We start from the raw sequence: 20,918 nt of genomic DNA on the forward strand, positions 1-20,918 counted from the left end.
TAAGTGATACGTTGAGAGAATGTTTATGTAACCTTTTCGGCATGAGTAAACCATTCGTTTGTCTTTAACTACACCTGTATAGCTGTGCAGCTTTCTGAACTCGTGTGCATGGAAAGATATCAAATATTTTTCTGATAATATTTTTCTGTATTTTTCAGAACGCCTGTCATGGACTTGCTCGTGCAGGTGGCCACTGCACACAAAATCAATCCTAGTGGTCATCTTGTGCAAGCACCGAACGAGCGGGGAGACATGCTCACGTGCAAGCCCAACACGGCCATTGGCTCGCTTGACGTGAGCCACCTGATGATTGTGCCCAAAGGTGCCCCGGCCGTGTCCGGAAAAGTTGCCGATCCTGCATTCTGGCACAGGAAAGGCGTGAGGCCCCCTTCTAAGCCATTCGAGGTGAGAAGTTGAACAATTTAGTAAACCTGAAATTTTTACAGCGAAAGTTGTTATGGAGATCACAACAACAACAGATTGTGGTGACCTAATCGTTCGCTGCCACCAGTGTCCATAACCGCTATGGCGCACATTGGGAAAAAAATCCAGGATCAAGTGGGATTTTGAACTCAGGCCCTCTGCGTGGCAGTTGAGTATTCTACCACTGAGCAACCCAAGGTGCTTGAAACTCCTTCGCAAAAAGGACCTACACAGGCATCATGTCAGGCAAGGAATCACACTAATCAAAGTGTAGTACAATAGCATGGTAGAAGAGTAAAATAAAACCCGGCATTGCACAATGCAAATTGCATAATGAGTGGGTGGTTTAAAGCTTCCCACCCATTACAATGGGCTCAGCTATAATCCTCCATGGTCATCGCCCACAGCATCAACAAAGAGCACATAATTCCTTAAAGATGCGTAGCGGGTAGTTCGCTTCTCTGCAGAATGATGAATACTGGCATAGTGGGTACCTTGCAACTCTACTTGCAGTAGTCGCCCCAGAGAGTTTACTGCTGTCTCTAGAAAGGCCACTCCTCCAGATTTCGCTACGACTGTGCTGTGTGTTCCGCACAGGCCTGGTGCATGCTCAATAGCATGATCTCTTTTAGTAGATGCTACAGCACACGTCTTTGAATCCGTGTTCCTATTTTGAAGTTATCCATGGCCTCTCCCTCGTGCCACCAACTGCTCACTTCTTCCTGGCTTTGCTGGTTAGGCCAATTTGTACATTTAGCCATCATTGAAATTAAGGCAAAGCTACCGGGTTCGATTCCCAGCCACGGAAAAACCTTTTATCATCTTCGACGTTTTTTTTTTGTTGTTGAAGCAACCCCATTGATTCCTTTTTAAATTCTTGCTATATTTTTGAGAATATCGACATTTACTATATACTGGATGCGTTAATAGTAACATTACAGTGATAAAATCAACAGATACATTACGATAATTGTGAATGGTAGCTCATCTATTTGTCAATCTGTAGTTCAATTGTGTGCTTGTGTCGACTAGGTTTTCTGGGAGACAGTGATAGTGCAAGCCCATCATTTTCACTTTGCATTTGTATCTCCAGACATTCAGTACCCTAAGGGGTACCTCACTAGGTCCCATTACAAACTTTGTTTAATCACTAGAAGGGTTAACGTGCTGTGCCATCTGGGGAGCATATTATCAAAAGAATTTTTCAAACTCGTTAATTTTTTTACATGTTAGAATAAATGTAATCGTCATGTTACCAAGCTGCCATGATGTGAGCTTCACTGCCAGACCCGACGCTCTTTCCTGTTTACTTCAGCAATCATTGGTGTGTCTTAAGTCTTCAGATAAAACCAATCGATGCAAACCATAATGTGCAGTGAAAGTAGACGCATCAAATAGTTGCATATCATGTTTATATTAAAAAACAAGAATACCCCGAGAAACAGGGGTAAGCTAAATGAGGCACACACACAGCGCCGTTTCTCATGCCGTTCTTATATTTAGCATGAATTACCAACAGGCCCTGTCTACCCTACATAACATCATGTTTGATTGTTTCTTGTAGTTTGTACAGCTCAGTTGTATGTGCATACTCAAATTTCCTGTGCTTGTTGCTTCTGTGTCTTTCTTGGAACGCAAGTGGGCATTTCCTTTGTCGTACCGTTGTTTTTCGTACTAACTGTTATCCCGTGGTGCATAGCCCACACAACGCATCCAGGTGCGCCTTCCCCGCCAGCAACTGATGGTTCTGCGGTTGCCGCTGACAACAACGTTGGGGGAGCTCCGCCAGAATGTCTGCACGGAGAAGAACCTGGATCCCCAGGGGTACCAGCTGGTGCGGCCGGGCATCCCCACTCGGCCCCTGGACCTCGGCTGTACCCTGCAGGAGTACGGAGCCTCCGAGGTTACCCTTCTTTCCAACCGCAGTACGTTCCCATTCTTGTCTGTCTAGGGAACTCTCCGCCCAGTATTGATACAGTAATAGTTCCTCGTTAACTCGAACATGCAAAACCTTAAAAAATTGGCTAAGTTGAAATTTTCTGCAATACCGAACCATTTCCCATAGGTGCAGTGTATTAATTTCTCGTTGAAGTATTTCAATGCCAACTTTTAGATATCTCGAAGTGTTGACTGAGAGTTGATCAAAATTTTTGCCACTGGACCTTTTCACAACGTTCGTACTGGGCTGCCGCACTTACGACAAAGCGGCCACTGTCACCGAATGTGAAGTCAAAATCTAGTGGCATAACAGCATTGTCCAGCAACCCTATGCCATGTCATGTGACACAGAGGCAGGCCCTGGAAAATAGCACAACGCAGCTGGTTGATAGCTCTGTTATGTCCTTATTTTTCTTTAATATCTTTACAAAGAGCCAGTTAGACTGTCGTCAGTAGTGGTAAAGCTTTCAGATAAACTCGACTTTTTACTGCAATTTTCGCAACTTTGCTTATTTCAAAAATCCGCTTATCTCGAAATCTTTTCTATTTCCACTGCTTCGAGCTAATGATGTATTACTGTACTACTTGGACATTTTGCTTATGAAATGCAATTATATGCACGGACACAGACGGAAAAAATACACGATGAGACACGCAAAGTGCTTTGTGCATTCTAATGGCAAATCAACAGGCTTAAATTGCAACTTAGTGAAATACAATTATGACTAAACTTGTCATTGACTTCTGAAAGAACATGTCCCATTTTTTTCTTCTTGATTCTTTTCATGCAGCTGTTACTTTTGAATTTGGCTTGACATTACATTGCAAGGACTAGTTACATTGTGGCTATGTATCTGTGGAAGACTTTTGTGTTTTTATAAAAGATTGCACACGGGGTTGCAGGCATGCTCAAGCTATCTCACTAGCTTTTTGCCTGCCATCCACTTTCCTCCTTTCAAAGTATGGAATAAAGATTTCATTCATTCATTCATTCATTCATTCATTCATTCATTCATTCATTCATTCATTCATTCGTTCATTCGTTCACCTGGAGTGGCCTCCAAAATGCAATCTTGGCTTATGATGTGTTGTAAAATTTATTATTAAATCTGTACCTGTAGAAAATGTAAGCCTGGCTTTTTATTGAATGACCACTACCTCCGGCAATGTTCCTGTACTAAACCAGAGAAGTCCACGTCGCTTCATGCACTGCATTTCCACTGTGACCAGTAAAATTTGTATTGCCCTCAAAGAGTATCAGAAGGGTGGTTTGTTGAGTGAGTTGGTATTACATCTTGGAGAAGTCAGCGCTAAATAACAGAAATGAAGGTAAGAAACACGTAGAAACACGTTGTTCCTATGTGTTCCTTTACCTTCGTTGGTGTTATTTGTACTCGTGCACAACTTTTCTTGGCAATGAAGCGAAGGCTACAGAACCAAATTACGGAAGTGCTATAGCTAATAAATGTAGTCCCACAATTACCGTATTTACTCGATTCTACCGCGCCCTCGATTGTAACACGCACCCGTTTTCCGCGACCAAAAAAAAAAAAAAGTAATACATCGATCGTAACGCGCACCCATTTTTCCTGAGAGAAGAGAACAAAAAAAGTCCGTAGGAGTCAAACTTCGCACATTCAGAAGAACAAGTATTTGGGTTTTAAAGAAATGAAGTTTCAAAAAAGTAAAACACAAAGTCAAAAAGCGGGCCTTGCCGCTAAAACTGTCACCACTACGGCGGCGATACGAGTCGCGTAATGGATCAGTCCTCGTCGCTGTCGGACAACTCCTTGTCGCTGTCAACACTCTTCGATTTCGGGAAACCGGCCCTGCTTTGGTCCACTGAAACCTTTTCGTGAAGCTTTGTTGTAAAAAATCTTCTGCTGTTCGCGCCAGTCTCGCACGCACGTTTCGGGAACTCCGAACTATATCCGAACGACCGCGATGCGGCCAGATTTCCGTCCGTCTCTCTGCACATGTAATAACTATTCTTTTAAATGCGGCATTGTGGTACACTCGTCGAGTATTTGGAGTCGGCACTTCCATGCCGTCAATGCGAACGCTGAACGGGATGACAATCTCCTCAGCACACGTACGAACTGAACAAATGGCAGAAACGGCCAAGGCGCGTAGGAGGCGGCCATTTTGAAATGTCGATGGCAATACGATAACAGAGTTCCTTTTTTTTTTTTCGGTACTCGATTCTAACGCGCATGCGATTTTCGGACTCGTTTTTCCGGAAAAAAGGTGCGCGTTAGATTCGAGTAAATACGGTACAGCAATATTTTCTATGTGAGAAATTTTTTAAAAAAGCAACGTTACCTAATTTTCTGCAGGAAGCCATTTGAAAGAGCACACAGCACACACCAGTGTGATATCTATATTTGTTTTACTTTATGTGTTGTCATTTCATGTTTCCAGCATAACACATTCAAGCATAATGCATATTATTTTCTTAGTAAATGGGCCATAGTGAATCTGAGCACCTGCTATACTCACGTATTCACTTGGGTCTCCACTAGCTTTGCTTATCATATCCACACAAGGTCGCAAATGGATGACAGTGCACGTGTTGCTAATGGTGTAATTAGATTTATATTATTTGAATTGCTCAAAGCAATATTGTACTGGTATGGCGCAGCTCAGTTTGAGCATGAAGGAAAGAGGCAACATCCTGTTGCGTCTTGCTCATCCTGTTGCCTGTGTTTCCTTCTCCGTTGTTACCTCTTTCCTTCATGCTCAAACTGAGCTGCGCTATACCAGTACGATATTGCAATGCACCAACTTGCCCAATCTGCAGTGCTCAAAGCAAAGCATTTAGCCATCTTTTTACCTTCTGTGAGGCTATCTTCTCTCCTTGCTACCGAAATTAATTTTCGTTGCTTTGTGTGGATTGAGCTCTCTTTTTTTCCAATACATCAAACCATATTTGTCATCTCTCTCTAAACATGGCTGCAGCTTGACTTCTTCAGCATATACTAGTCAGCTAGAACACTGTTGCATTAAATTCTGGTCAGTATGTAATGATGATGCTTTCTTTTTGCAGCGCTGGCAAACAACATTCAAAACTCCACAGCAGACATCATGAGCTACTCTCTAAACCAGGAGAACAAGAGAGGAAGCCAGGTCTTCCCACATCATTCGGGTAGCAAAGGGGTGAGTGAGGGTGTTCAGTGAAATTATCAGAACTTATAATGCTTATTTTCATGTTCTTATATTTAATAGGTCTTATATTTAATAGGGGAGGGGGCGCTTGCTCAGTAGTGAACGAAAATGGAATTTCTCAGATTCTACGAGGGAAGCGCTTGCACGGGGGGGGGGGGGTTTGGTCAGTATTTTATGGTAGTTTCTAAGCAGCTATGTATATTAAAGAATAGCAGAGTGACAGGACATCTGATGGAAACAAAGGCACAGTTCTTTCCTGCTTCTTGATGTATCTTATTGTTATGTGTAGGGGACAGTGAACTTTAGTAGTTCGTTGCTGCTGCATCCTTGTCTGCACTCACTACCTCTCAGGTGTTTTTTCATATGGCTATTAAAAAACTGTATGAGGTGGTTCGCGCTGTTAGTTGCTCCAAAAGAATATAAATGGAAATGATTTCCTGGAGTTGCAATGTGTTTGCATTGCATTTGAGGGTCATGTGTTGCAGCCTAATTACAGTGAAATCTCGGTATAACGAACTTCAGGGGACCGCGGAAAAATGTTCGTTATTCTGAAAGGTGGTTATAGTGAAAGCCCAAAAATTTACCATAACAATAGAATTTCAGTAACGCAAACGTCCTACCTTTGCAACGGTACGTCCTTGAACTCGTTTCTCACAACAATGCACACGTGAACGTCAAACAAGGCACGTTTATTTGAAATACGTAGTCCGTGATCGTTTTTTGACGGGTGCTACTCTGTAATTCTTTTTCGTAATTTGCCTGCGTGCACGCAATAGTTTTCAATCGAGCAACCGTGACACTTTGTCGCGAACATGTGGGGAAAACCTTCTAGCCTCTATAATGTGGGTGTTCCCGTCACGACAGCAGCGACAGCGCGACGGAGCCAGTTTGTCGCAGTCGCCTTCCCTCGAAAGTCGCGTGCAATACGATCGTGCGTGCAATGCATGCGGTTGGGCCTTTACAAAACCTGATGCGTTGTCGCCTCCGCAACGGAGGGGAAAAAAAAAGTTATCCGCCTGCGTCTTTCTCCTCCAGCGCCATCTCAGGTTTTTGCGGAAGGGCGTCCGCTCTTCGCGCTGCGTTGTCTGCTACCTTACAGCGCCGACTGCCATGACCGATACACTGAAATCTAAGAATCCTCGCATTCCGGGATATAAGTTCGTAGTACTGAGGTGTTAAGATTACACGGGAATTAAATAATGATTGTTATTCTGAAATGTTCGTTATTCTGAAGTTCATAGTAGTGAAATATTTTTACATTGAAACTGTAAGCAGTCGGCACGAGATTTCTTAAAAGTTCGTTAATTTGAAATGTTCGTTAATGTGGTGTTCGTTGTAACGAGGTTTGACTGTATCACTTCTTAGAAGGTTGGCTTTGCGTAATAACGAACTGATGCCCATGAATGTTATAGTGCTTTCATGTTTATTTCTTATGCTTTATATAAACTCTGCATGGCCACTTCATTGAGTGTAGGAGTCTAAATAGTTGTTCTCTCTGTTCCCATATACTTGATCTTATGCGTAGGCTTGGATGGAGGCAAGTTATGTTAGGTTTTTTTCAGCACTCATTCAGAGTTGGCGACAGTCCCTTTTGGCAAGGACAGCTTTTATAACTCGTTCTTTAAACATCACTTGCCTTTGTGCTGCAGAGCTTGACTGGCTCGAGTAGTGATGGTGCCAGCAGCAGAGGAACGTCGCCCACGCGGAGTGAGCTACCGACCGTGTTTGCTCGGCCCACAAGCAAGAAGCGACCGGCGCCACCTCCCCCGCTGCCGGCATCCCCGCCGCCCACCATTCCCGAGCAGGAGGGTGACACCACCACGCTCCCAGCCAAAGGAGGCCGGCGCGAAGGTGCGGGCCACTCTCGTCAGAGCTCGGACTCCAGCGGTTACCACGAAGCGTCGGTGCTGAGTGACCTGCCAGACACGCCTTCACCTGAGGCAGTGCAGGGAAGGCCTAACTGCAGTGAGTATATGGAAAGTGAAGGGGCTGCGTTAGTCTCAACGCAATGTTAACCACATACGGTGTTCCAGATAAGTAACGCACATCTGCCTTCGACACATTATTTTCATTTTCTGTTTAAATAACAGGTTTTAGAATGTTCAATGAAAAAGCATAGTTCTATTCTGCTGCTTCCACAGCAGGGTTAAAGTAGGTAGAGAATTGACAGGGAGATGGGGTAATTTAGTTCTTAAAGATCTATCCAACATTCAGCTCCTACACATCAGATATTACATTAATTAACATCAAAATGCAGCCATTGCTTAGTTTTCTTCTGCAACAAAGGAAGGAGGCACATTGACAGATGAGATTGGTGAAGAAGTTAGGCAAAGATTACGTATGTACTGTATCTTGATGCACAACTAAATGGGTTGTGATGTAGGTACACTGTTTGTCATACTAACAGCATTGAAATAAGTGGGAAGGCCTTGGCAACAAGCAGCAGCAGCAGCCTCATTCAAAGGTGGCTCCAGTATTTTCTGAAGTACAGTAAACCCCATTATAAGGAAGTTGGTCGGACAGCAAAAAAATTCGTTGTAAGCGGTATTTCGATATAAGTGACCACTCGAGAAAAGCTAAAGGAGTCGAGTTTTAATTGTGCTACAGCTTCGAGGAAGTCAAAACACAACTTATTTAGTGAAGCAAAACTTTATTCAGGTGCAAAAAAAGCACTCTGATAACACAGTCACATGGCCAATCACACAGTGCACCCCAGTGGTCTTTCGGCCAATTTTTGGCATCCAAGAGACCGTGGTTTTCTGGCATTGCAAAACACCAGGAAAGTTTTATTTCCATGTAGATTTTATCACGGGATGCACCAACGATGCAATTATGACCGAGATTAACAGTTTGGGCATGCTGCACCATGGAATTTTATAGCTCCCGTTCACTCTGCCGTATAAACAGCTGGGAGCACTGGGCACTCGCTTGGTACCCGTTACTAGGCGGTCATTGGACATAGGTTTGGTACTTGTGTGGCCTGTTCTGCGCCTGCGTGAGTCTAGTTCGTCAGCAGCATTAATTTGACGCTGCATGCGCTCGGCGACTTCTTCGCTTGCCACTTCGTTTTAAGTGGGTCAAGCTCTTCGTGCGTTTTGAGTAATGCGGCTTAATATACATGCGTTTGGGTCAGGACCGGACGAAATTTCGAATAAAACGGTATTTCGAGTAGAACACTTTGGTTATAACGGGAGATTACTGTCTAGAATATCATGTCGGCCTTTAATTTTGTTGCAAACCTGTGTAATCATCGATCACTGCTGCTACATCACTAAGAGTCACACACATCATTGGTTGGCTTCCTTATGAATAATATAATAAAGCACGTGTGTAAGCCTGCAAACATTACAGATAGCTTCACTGTGTTTGTCTGCATAGTAATGCTGTTAATAAGTATTTCAAAGCCGGAGAGCAGGCACAGTGGCAAGGAAACCTCATCTTTGAGAGACTTTTTTTCGGAGATCCGTTGATATATTCTCATTGGTAGGGGTGCAGGTTCACGTGAAAGACCATATCACGGATTCAAAACACAGAAGGAGCATGACATAGCCGAGCTGCTGCAAAAGCTGATATGAATTTGAGGCCTGCTACTTGCACTACAATGAGCAGCTGCCAAAGCACCATGCTATTGTGCCTGGTCTGTTGACAGAATCATTGATGTCATCTGTTTTGTGAATACGCTTTGAAGGTTCAGAAGGCTGCCTCTTTTGCTGCATGCAGCACTCAAGTCACTTCATGATACCTGTCACAGTTCATTTGCTTATTTGCAGGTTACACAGTTACCCAACAATTTGCAGTTTTCAGCGAAAAATGGAAGTAGAGGTTCTATTATACCCCCCCCCCACACACACACACGCACGCACGCACACACACACACACACACACACAAAAATGGACTGTAAAAGAATATTTCAATACACAATCAACGCTAAGAGTCACTGGCCCACCGCCGGCGGCCGCCATTTTACCATGGTGTGTGTGAGTTCATGTGCTGCACGGAGTGGAGCTGTCATCTTCTACCAAGATTCCAGTCGCTGCAAATCATTAAATTTAACTGCCAAGCTGAAGAAAGCTGATATAGCTCAATCGCACGTGTAGCTGACCACGGAACAAAATCATTCGTCAGAATGCAGATGCTCGCACAGCAAGCAGCTTGTTATGTCACGGGTCACGAGTGCACCAGTGTTCCTTGACTCTCCGGCTACTCAAGTGTTTGGAAAAATATTTAATTATAAATTAAGTGCTCGACCAAATCCGCTAAAATTTCATCGGCTCATTTGTGAACGCACAAGGATTAACCCACATAACACAGATTATGATAAAAAATTTGGGGTTGTGGCCCCTTTAAAAGTGCAAGATGGCTCACACGACTCACTTTCTTGCACAGATTTGAGACAAGAGAGTCCATCACGCACCACTGGGACGACAGCAGCAGTGCACCGACGAAGTGCACCAGTGGAGACTGGTAGTAGGGCAGTGCGGCCTCAGAGTACCATCTCGGAGGCTGGAACCATAGGACATGCCAAGAAGCGTAAAGCACCTCCACCGCCTCCACTGGCACTGCACACGCCGGTTGCCACACAACCAGCACCAGAAACAACTAAGCCAACCAGCACACAACCCGGTAAGCACATGGCTCAGTTTCATGTACACTCGGCAGCAGTTTCAGTCAACGTTTCACACCTCTGCACAGATAAACAGTGTGACAGGTGAAAGAACGAATGTCATCCGACCCAGCTCAGTTATCTGTTCTGTTTCAGACTGCTACTGGGCACCAGCACAGATCTCGTGTATCGAATAAAATTCTATTGATCCTGTTTGCAGATTGTGATGAACAGTTTGAAATCATTTTACAGCCTACGTTGTAGGGCTAAACTGTGATTTAACGAACCTCGATGTGACGAAATTTGCAATGTAATGAACTGTTTTCATTTCTCAATCTTAGCTTTATCGAAAAAACCATGTTATTGGTTTTGCAATTCAGAAAAGTAACTTCGTGCTGCAGTTTTAACTTAAAGGGGTCATGAACCACTTTTCCAAGTAATGATCTAATAACCTCAGTATCAAAGTTTACTGCCTCCCGAATCGATTGCCGCAAAAATTTCTCGAATCCGTCAAGAATCAGCGGAGTTACGGGGGTTCGGCGCATGCTCCCAGCGCTTTCTCTCTTTTCTTGTGCCGAGAGCGCACTGGAAGCTAGACAGGGAGGGATGGCACGGGGGAAAGAAGTTACGTCAGCGCGCGTCATGAAACGCAATCGCTCTCCCGCTGTGATTCGCTTGCGCTTGTGCGGCTACCGTGTACTGAGGAGTGCGTCGCCGGCAAGTGGCGGCACCCCGTGGCAAGAAGCGCATCTGATCCGAACGCCGCTCTCGATTTACGTCGGCTATCGGCCAATAAGCATGCTATGTCTCTTGCGACGTAAACTGGCAGATCCGCGACGTCAACATGCAGATGCCCTGCCCACTGATGAGAGTGAGAACTGGCCTCTGTTTGAAAAGAGGGCACCTGAGGAAACGGCAACTTCGCGCTCCGCTTGTGGCCTTTACGCAGGGCGCACGACTGTAGTATTTGGCAGAGCAGTTCATAGCCATGTCAGCTCTCCGCAGGATGTGTTTTTTCAACCAGCCCAAGGGGTGCTTCTATACGCACCTCTTCCCACTATGACAAATGAAAAATCGGTAAACAATCGAGAGAAAATGATCTTTTGTAGGCGATCTTTCACATAGAAATGTTGCCTGTGCATGGCAACAAACACATTAAGCGAACAGAATGTAATGCACGGCTGTGCTATCACTTTTTCTCGTGTAGAAGTAAATTGCGCCTCTCAACTCTCAATGTATATGTGGCGCTGCAGTGTGCCTTTCAGTTGCAAAAGCCAGCCTATCAGTGATTATGACATTGGCACGACGTTTATACATATAAGCATATACAAATGTATGGAAACTTGATGGCAGCCATTAACAAACACGCAAGTATGACTTATCGCCAGCAGTGCTGTCACGACAAGCATATTCAACTATCTGCTCTGCAACACGTGTGGTCTAGCGCCGTTGTAATGCAAACTGCATGCATCAAACAACCCAAATGCACCGTACCAGCGTTTTCTGCCACCTCCTTGTGTGGGCCACGTCAAGTGCATGACATTTGCAAAAACCGAAGCAGCATCCACATTGGCCCAATAAAATACGCGCCACACCTGTGCATGGACAGGCACCATGGGCATAAGGAAACATCACTGCACACACACTCCTATTGCAAACATGCGCATGCCTATGGTACAGCAAGCGTCCTGCCACAGCGTAAGTCCATGTTGGGATTCTTGAGCATTGAAAGACCCATATATGTTCATCTGAAGGGCGCCTTCTGCTGCCGTGCACATATCCCACTTATTTTTTCACCATTGAGATGGTTAGCAACAGATTGCCCATCCATCACAGCGCAGCCAGAAGGTCTAATGCGCTTTTCTGATGCTCTTTGTCCTCAAGAACTTCCGCCATGTTTGTGACACAGTGCACAAATTTCATTGAGTCACAGTGAAACTAGTGCTCGTTGTCACTATCGTAGGGATCACAGATGATGACCATGCCATCCTTAAGGCATTTGCGGGCAAAAGTGTGCAGAGTCAAAGCAAAACTACTGCTTTCCACGAATTTTGCATTGGAAACTGTGTTTACTGTCAATATGGGCATGATGAAACTGAAGTGTTCATCCCAAATTAAAGAAGTAACATTTCTTTCTTTCTGGATGTGTCTTCTTCAATTTTTATGCAGTAATGTATATGCAAGTTTTGTGTGCCTTAATGGTCTACCTTGAATTTCACGCATTGTGTGCTAATTTACAGCTTAGGTACATGGTCCTGGGGTGTTACATGTATACTAAAGAAAGGGTTCCATGTGCCAATCTAATGGCTGTGTTTATCTTTATTGGTGCAGCACTTCTTAGTGTAAAACAGTGCTTGTAAAACAATTACGTTCCACACCGATTCATATATATGGTCACGTGGTCTTGATGTCAACGAAGGTAGCAGTCGGCGTGTCCAAGATGAAACTTTTTATTTGGCTGAACTTGTGGCCGGGAAACAAAAAGTCAAACTACGGCAATACACACTGTATCCTGATAGCGGAGAAAAAAGCGTCGGTCGTCGATAAACTGCTCATGGCTGGGATGCGTGTCTTTTATACATCACGCATCGAACTTTCCAGTCTTATCACTAGTGGTCGCGCAAGCTCTGGAACAATCTAGACTATTCGTGTCCTGTGTGCAATCTTAACAAAGTGATCTACTACAATCTTGAAGCTTCTCAAACACTGTGGCGCGGTCAGCATCGAGCGTTGCTAACCGTCCTTGCTGGTCACAGCCAAATATATCAAAACAAAACAAGAAGCGGGTTGCCCAAATACTGATTGCCCAAATTCAAGTTTTTATTCTTTTTCAATCTCTTAAACGTGGGGCTATAAAACTTGTGGCTTGCAGGTTCTTTGTTGCAAATGTTTCTTATTGCTCTAGGAAGCATGATACACGCTCCATAATTCATGCATTCTCGCTAAATAATTTGATATGGCCTTATATGAACGACTTTCGGTTTCGGTTTCTGAGTGCCAAGCTGGACAGTGACGTCACTGCATAGGAAGCTTGAACACGTGGTCCCACAAAGCTGTGACACTCACACTGCTGCATTGTCTGCTCTTGCACACACGCGAGCAAAACCATCCGGATGCCTTTAGAATTCTTTAAAATTCTGTAATAGAGAATATTAGCGTTTACGAAATTCCGGTATATGCAAAGATGTTTCCAGAATACTGGGTTACCGGATGATGATATCAACATCTTGTAACACTTCTTGCAACTGCAATCATATGTGCATTTCTTCGCTGAGTGACCGTGGCGAAAGAATGTTTTAAGAGGCAATGCATTCGGAACTACTCTGCTGCCAAGAATTTACACCAGCAGAGAAGTAGAATACATCAGGTTTCAGCAACAACAATTCTGTGCTTGTCTGGTTCATCTTAGTGCACCAAATGACCTCACCTATTCAGCCTCTCACGTTTGCGGCTTCAGCAACCCGGTATGCTAAAGCAAAGAAGTGTGTGAACGAACTAAACTTCTCTAATGTTGCCTCTGCAGGTTCACATGATGATGTGAAGGCACTTCGCAAAATGCGCGCAAGCTTGGCTACTTCGGTAACAAGCTCAGAAAAATTGAGTGTTGTTCTAGTTCGCCACCTATGCTCTCTTGGCTTGTCCGGTGCAGCGGAGCTGTTGTTCACCGCTCATTGCTCGTCACTCTAATACATAGTCTGACATCACTAAAGCTTTCGTTACGCTTCCTACACAGTGATGTAGGTGTCAGTCACGTTAGCGATGGGTCTCGATCGCGAGAATGAGCATTTCTGCACACTTAGGAAGCGAATTAAAATATATTTCAAGCGTTTGCTGTGTCCAACACTTCGTGCTGAATGTCCTTGCATACAGAAGAAGCCTGCAGCAGGCTTTTTATAGACTCAAAAATTTGGTGACACCACCCCATTAAATGCCCACTGCACAACAGGTCACTGATCCTTCAGGGTGTAACAAGGCATATTCTATATTGGCTGTTTCTGTGTTTTCTCGACTCGCAGCTGCCAACCCAGATGTGTCGGAGAGACTTGCCGAGCCATCCTCACCGGCAGTTGACGAGAAAGGTGAACAGCCATCTTTCAGCGAGATCACTCTCCTGCCCCCACCGTCACCTTTCTCGGCACCTCCAGCACAAAACCACCTGGCCACGGGGAACACTAACCAAGGCCCCACCCCCAAACCACGTCTTCTAACCATTCCACTCTGGCAGCCTGCCCCAGAAGGTTTACTCACTCCACTGGTGTTGGCTTTTGTGGGCTTCTGCATGTGTCTGCTCGTTTCTTTTCCTTTTCTTCCACAGAACCTTGCATGTTTGTGTAATTTGCTTCTTTGCCTGTTTTACCTGCATGTTGCCTGTTGGTTTATACACTGCAGGTCAGCAAAACGGGGTTGGAGAATGTATCATCTTGCTTAGCCACCTATACACCAGTTTCAGCTAAAGGCTCTTTTCTTACGGTTCAATGACACCTCACAGGCTGGTCCCAGCTATCACAGCTGATTGTTGCATGCACCAGGTGTTCCGACACTGCATTGCCTGGCCTACAGATAGTGCTTGGACAACATTTTTTGCTCAAGACGTCTTCAATATTTGCAAGATAAACTTCAGGAAAACCTACAGAATCGCTGTGGCCATCAGAATATCTAGGGCCAAGAAGCTACATGCAGCAGAAGAAAGCAGTGAATAAGCTAAAGGAGAATGCTGTTATAGATGATGGAACGTTAATATGCAGGAGGGCTTGATAACTGGAGTGGACTTCGTCTTCTGTTTCTTTGTCTTCAATATAGGTTGGAGTGGTTTGGACACAATTAGTGGTAGGATTCAGGGAGTATTATATGTCCTAGCATTAAAAATGGCACACTTTAATTTGCGGGCAGCATGAAAAGCCAAGGTGACACTTATCGTTATTGTTAAGTACTGTTGAGTCATTGATGGTACTTGTAGCTGTAGCAGAGTTAGCTTACCAAAGCAACAAAAGAGGTCAAACCTCATCAGAAACTGAACCTCATAGGGAAGGCTCTGAATGCCACTGCATTTGAGGTTATTTCACTGAGATGAAAGGACAACATCAAGGGGCAGCAGATGAGAACATAGCTTTGTATTCTGATTTTCCATAGTTGCTTCTTCAGAAGTCAATGTGCACACATATATTGATTTACTGCATACATTCTATGCATTCAAGAAGCACATTTAATAACTTGGCTCACAGCTGTACTCTCTGAATACATTAAGGTACATCACCCTGCTGTTCTACGAGCTTTGCTGCTGTTAGCTGTTGTACAGTCGAGCCCGACTATATCGAACCCGTTTATATCAAATTATCCCGTATATCGAACAATTTCTAAGCACGGTAAATTTACATTGAGAATATATAGCAAAAGTTACTGTTACATCGAACGAAAATAGCAACGACAACCGATATATCAAACTCCATGTGCCTCAAAAGTGCCCCAGCAAGTTGGCTTTCCCTCGCGGTGGCGGGGAAAACTGCTGGCGCCACCCTAGAAAAAGTGGTTTAGACCCGGTTGTGCACGGGCGAACACCCCCCTGCAAGAAATGATCCTGGCCCGCTCGCAGCGCTTACAGCCAATCAGAGGCCGTCGTGCTTTCTCCGAGGTACAGAGGCGGTAGAAGTCAGCGCCATTTTTTCTTTCTTTATGCGTGCCTGCTGCTGCCTGTTTTCCTCGAGTCCTCATTCAGCGTGGTCCGTGCTGGTGGTGTTGCCTGTTGGTGCTCTGTGAACCTTCGTGTCGGCAGGGAGCTTAAGATCGACTTGCTCGGAGCTCTTTCTATGTTGAGTAGATCGTGGGCAGATGTCACGAAGGAGACGATCCAGAACTGCTTTAGGCGTGCCGGCTTCCGCATGCCTGGTGATGACACCCCAAATTCCGATGACAGCACTGAAAACACCGCAGGTGTTTCCACCGAAGTTTGGAGCGAGCTGGCAGAGTTCCCGGGAGCTATCGACGGATCGACATTCGACGAGTTCGTCAGTGCGGACGATGATGTCGCCATCATGGGTGAGCTACAAGATGAGGACTACATTGCAGACGTCGTGCCGACCATGAGCCAAAGCGACAACAATAAGGAAATTGACGATGGCCCATTGCCTACATCCTCCGAAGTGATTAGTGCACTTGCGTTGGTCCGGCGCTATTGCGTGAATGTGGAAGGTTGCAGCCTCAGCTGCTCCGACTCATTGGACAACGTGGAGGCGTGTGTGCTGTCGCAGGCAGCGAAGTCGTTGACACAGAAGATGAAAACACCGCAGGTGTTTCCGCCGAAGTTTGGAGCGAGCTGGCAGAGTTCCCGGGAGCTATCGACGGATCGACATTCGACGAGTTCGTCAGTGCGGACGATGATGTCGCCATCATGGGTGAGCTACAAGATGAGGACTACATTGCAGACGTCGTGCCGACCACGAGCCAAAGCGACAACAATAAGGAAATTGACGATGGCCCATTGCCTACATCCTCCGAAGTGATTAGTGCACTTGCGTTGGTCCGGCGCTATTGCGTGAATGTGGAAGGTTGCAGCCTCGCTGCTCCGACTCGTTGGACAACGTGGAGGCGTGTGTGCTGTTGCAGGCAGTGAAGTCGTTGACACAGAAGAAAATCCAGGACTATTTTGTTCCAAAGTAGGGCACGCAAGTAAGCCACCATATTAATAAAGTACTTTTCTTATTGTTATGTGCCTTTGTGTCAAAATCCTATAGTGGGCCTATATCGAATTATGCCATATATCGAACTAATAAACGTTTTTTGGTGAGTTCGATATACCCGGGTTCGACTGTAGTTCTGTTTTGCCACTACACATGATTGAGATATCCTGTTTTATATAGAAACATGAAAACGTTTGTTACCTGTTGATGCATTTTTTTTTTATTTCCTGGAACCTTTGTTACTATTTTGCTCATCTCTACCATAACTTTAAAGGGGCCCTGCAACACTTTTTCAAGTAATCATTGAATGGCTTCAGCAAAGGAGTCAAATTGCCCCACGAATCAACTACCACAGAAATTTTTAGGATCCGTCAAGTACGAGTGGAGTTACAGGGATCTGTCGCATGCTTTAAGCACTTTCTCTCTCTCTCTCCTTTCGTACCAACGAGTGCACTGAAAGCTACACAGGGGGAAGGGGTGAGCAGGGAGTCAAGAAGCTATGTCCATTTGTCAGCATGTCACGCGTCATGACCTTGAGCACTTTATTTTCTTTTTTTTTTCCTCGAACAAGTGAATTCCTTTCAAGGTGATTGCGCACGCGCATCTTGTGGCATCTTGCGGTGGCTGCAATAACTATATGCAGCTCACAATTCTCAAATCGGTCAATGGCCATGGACATTGTGCTTATGGCGCGGTCATTTGGGTTTATGGCATCATTTGTTGAGGGAACAGTGAACGATTTTTAGCTCACTCTGAAAATTAATTGTAAATTCCAGGCCATGTGTTGCGCTATAATGTTTTGCTCATATGTTCTCGGGAGTCTCGACTACAAATCAGCAGGGTTTTCTGACCATGCTGAAGAGTTGCAGGGCCCCTTTAAGCTCAGTGTTTTGACTGCATATTAGTATTAACTATGCTTGATGCTGATATCTGTTTGCTTTGCTTTATGTAGCTTGTCAATGTTGGCTTTACAGCACATGCAGTGTAATTATCATTATTTGTCTTTTATATGTTCGACAAAGTTATCGTAACATGAGGCTTAAGGTCGTTTCAATGCTCAGTTGTTTTCTGTGTTCTGCACAATTTAGGATCTGTTGTATTGACATGGAACAGCTACACATTTTGTATTAGTGCTCTTATAAGTAATATAATTATTGATCAGATTCTAAAAAAAACTTCATTTTAAGTTTAAGATATATGTCTCAGTGAAAAGGTCAGCCACGTGCATTTTCTATTCAGGGATGAAAAAGCTATGAGCAACACTTCAAGTAACTGCATATTAATTACTGTTAAGGTTATGGCATTAAAAATGCATGAGAACATTTTGTTGCTTACTCAGCCCGTCGATACATATCAACTCACAAAGTCCTTTGTTTTGATCTCTTTGTAGATAACGGACCAAGCCAGTACGACGAAGCAGCCCTGAAGAAGCTGGTTTATTCTCACATTGACGCCACATTCGATTCAATAGAAGATCCCGATTCACTGGCTGCTGACAATTCAGCCTGTGTTTCTGACAGCGCTTCTTGGGAGTACACTATTCCCGAGCCGCCATCGCCATTTCGAACAAGAGCGGGTGTTGCTGCTGAGCCAAGTGCAGCGTCACAAAGCTTAACAAAAACAGAGTCTCCTCAACCAGGATCGCCGAAGAGTGACCTTTCAAGAGATGACAGCGGACTTGTCGAGGATCTGGGAAGTAGGAACAGCACTACCAGCGTGAACATTGAAACGCAGAATTTCAGCAGCGGTGCAACAGATGAAAGTGTTCGTAAATGTGAGAAGAAAGATACTTCCACTTCAGTATCGTCTGTGACGACCACAGTCCACGTTGAATCAGTGGTGCTTCAAGAAACAGTGCTTTGTCAGGGTTCTGTAAAGGCACTTACGGAGGAGGCGGTCGAGGCAACAGAGAAAGAACACTCTGAACCTACCAATGAAGGCAGCAGCTCAGAAACATCAAGCTTGTCTGTTGTCACATCAGAGGAGCCTGTACCGTCGCAGCTGAACGTCCTCGATCAAGATCAGGAGTCGGATGAAAGTGCCTCGGCGATCACAAAGCAGCCCATTCCTCGCAGGGACAGTTTGCAAATTTATCGATTGAAGGAAGTTAAGGTGTCCACGAGAGAAGCTGACACACATGCTCCAGAGAAGCATGATGTGCCTGAGCCAGCATTAGAAACAAGCACCTGTAAAATGCAAGAGGAGCCGCCTAGCTCTGTACCTGAAGAAGAGGTCTTTGTTCAAACGGTCGTGGTCAATCAGGGACAAAAAGGTCAAACTAAAATGACTGTGCAAACACCTTCTTTGGAGTGCTCTAGTTCTGGTCCTTCCAATGCCGATGCGCCAAAAGGCAACTGCACGGTTGTAGGAAATCTCGAAGGAAAGAGTCGTGAGACTTCACAGGCAAGCACTTTAGATCGGCAGGAGCTTGTCAAGATGAGTAGCTATCCAAACGCTGCAGAAAAGACAGTTCATCTTGAGGACATTGTGTGGGAGGTGTCTGATGGAGCTTCGCCAGAGGTCAAGGAATCTGAGGCCTCTGCCCCCAAGGAAGAAACCAGGCCGAGCCAAAGGCAGGATACCGAAAAAACATCCCGACCTCGAAGTGTTGTTGGCGGCCCGATCTCCTTCTCCATTGGGTCGTTAGGGTCCTACAAGACCGAGGTGGTGGACGACATTTATAGCGGTCATTCTAACAAGCCCAACTACGAGAGGTTCAAGAACATCAAAGTAATATCGCCTAGCACTGCTAGCAGTGGTGCGCAGCGTGCAGCGACATCTAAGGTGGCAGCTGGTCCGGTAGTGGGATCTGCAACCTTAACGCGACCAGATGGAAAGCAGGCATCTGAGGGAGAATCCACATTTACAGTGAAAATTGGCAGCTGGGAGAGTGACAATCAGGGACTGAAGCAGAGCAGCAAGCAGTCGGTGTCCACGGCAGACCTCCGTCCGAGCCAGAGCATTTCACAGGTGTCGAGGGAGGCTGGGCAGCTGCAGTTTGAAGAAGAGAAAGACATCTTGCTGAACGAGTACGCGAGGCTTCAGGAACAGTTTGTGGCATGGACGCAGCAACTCGAATCAAACCAAAATTTGCTTGAAGACAAGAAAATAGTGCCAAGCACTGCAGCACCATCAGCCGTTACAGCACCACCAGCTGTCATGGCCTCGCAGCAGCCGCAAGCATCCAGCTGCTCTACCGTGAATGGCCAACACGAAGTTCGAGTTTCCACGTTGCCTCGAGTGAAACCGGTGCGGCCGTTGTCTCTCGTCGAGGAGCGTAGCCGAGCCTTCAAACAGCCTGGTTCGTCCGAACCCATGACTGCACCCGTTGTGAGCTTCGGCACATGGAAGGACCAGAGAGAAGATCAGAGAGTCACGGCATCTGTAAGCAGCAGTTTGAACCGCCAGAGGGCTGTTGGTGGCTTAGAAGGTGTAGAAGAGAAGACAAGCAAAGCAAACAAACAACCTGAGGGCTCTGTGAAGACAGTTGTAAATTCAAGTGTAAAGCCTCAGGCAAAGCCCAAGCCTGACACAAGGAAGCCCACGGGAATCCTGCACGCAGCACCTGTGGTGCGTGGATTTTCTCCTGAAGCTATCGAGAAGCTGTCACAAGAGGTTTCTCTTCAACAGAAGTTGCCGCAATCTCAGGATCAGGCCACACCGCACCAGGAATTGCCAGTGGCTACAAGTGTCCAGCAACTGCAGTCTTCGAGGCCTTCCAGCAAGGGGAGGGTGACCGTGACCAGCCTGCACACCAGCTCGGAAAATTCCACAAACAGTCAGCAGGGTAGCGTTGCAGACCGGCGTTCGCTTCCACCGTACCTCCAAAGTGAGATTGTTCGCTTGGCAAAAAAACCAAGTGCGACCTCGGAACAGCACCTTCAAGCCACCGAGAACGCCAGTTGCAGCAACAACAAGCCAAGCATAGTGCAGGCCACGCTAAAGTCTGGCGTCACCGTGGAACCTATGGCTTCAGCTCACTCTGTGGTCAAAGTGAATGGGCACGCCAGCGCTGTGGAGGTCAAGCAGGCACAGAGCATGAATCAACCAGAGCGCAGCAGTGTGGCGTCTGGAAAGCGACCAGTGTCTGAATGTGATGGACCTCGTAAGGTGA

General features: G+C 45.5%; 1 protein-coding gene across 5 annotated transcripts in view; it reads left to right on the forward strand.

The window, feature by feature from the left end:
• The window catches only part of LOC119387959 (protein cordon-bleu), a 205,898-nt gene that overhangs the window by 182,941 nt on the left and 2,039 nt on the right, over positions 1-20,918 (forward strand). For 4 of the 5 annotated variants that reach the window (XM_037655548.2, XM_037655547.2, XM_037655546.2 and 1 more), the window contains exons 3-9: positions 159-405; positions 2,123-2,348; positions 5,408-5,517; positions 7,176-7,491; positions 9,914-10,150; positions 14,147-14,368; positions 18,195-20,918. The exon at positions 18,195-20,918 is cut by the window's right edge and continues 122 nt beyond it. In XM_037655548.2, the coding sequence (XP_037511476.1) occupies positions 159-405; positions 2,123-2,348; positions 5,408-5,517; positions 7,176-7,491; positions 9,914-10,150; positions 14,147-14,368; positions 18,195-20,918 (4,082 nt within the window). The remainder of the gene's footprint in view (positions 1-158; positions 406-2,122; positions 2,349-5,407; positions 5,518-7,175; positions 7,492-9,913; positions 10,151-14,146; positions 14,369-18,194) is intronic. The other variant, XM_037655550.2, reaches the window with a different exon arrangement.

Source organism: Rhipicephalus sanguineus, chromosome 3 (genome assembly GCF_013339695.2).
Source record: "Rhipicephalus sanguineus isolate Rsan-2018 chromosome 3, BIME_Rsan_1.4, whole genome shotgun sequence".
Lineage (NCBI taxonomy): Eukaryota > Metazoa > Arthropoda > Arachnida > Ixodida > Ixodidae > Rhipicephalus > Rhipicephalus sanguineus.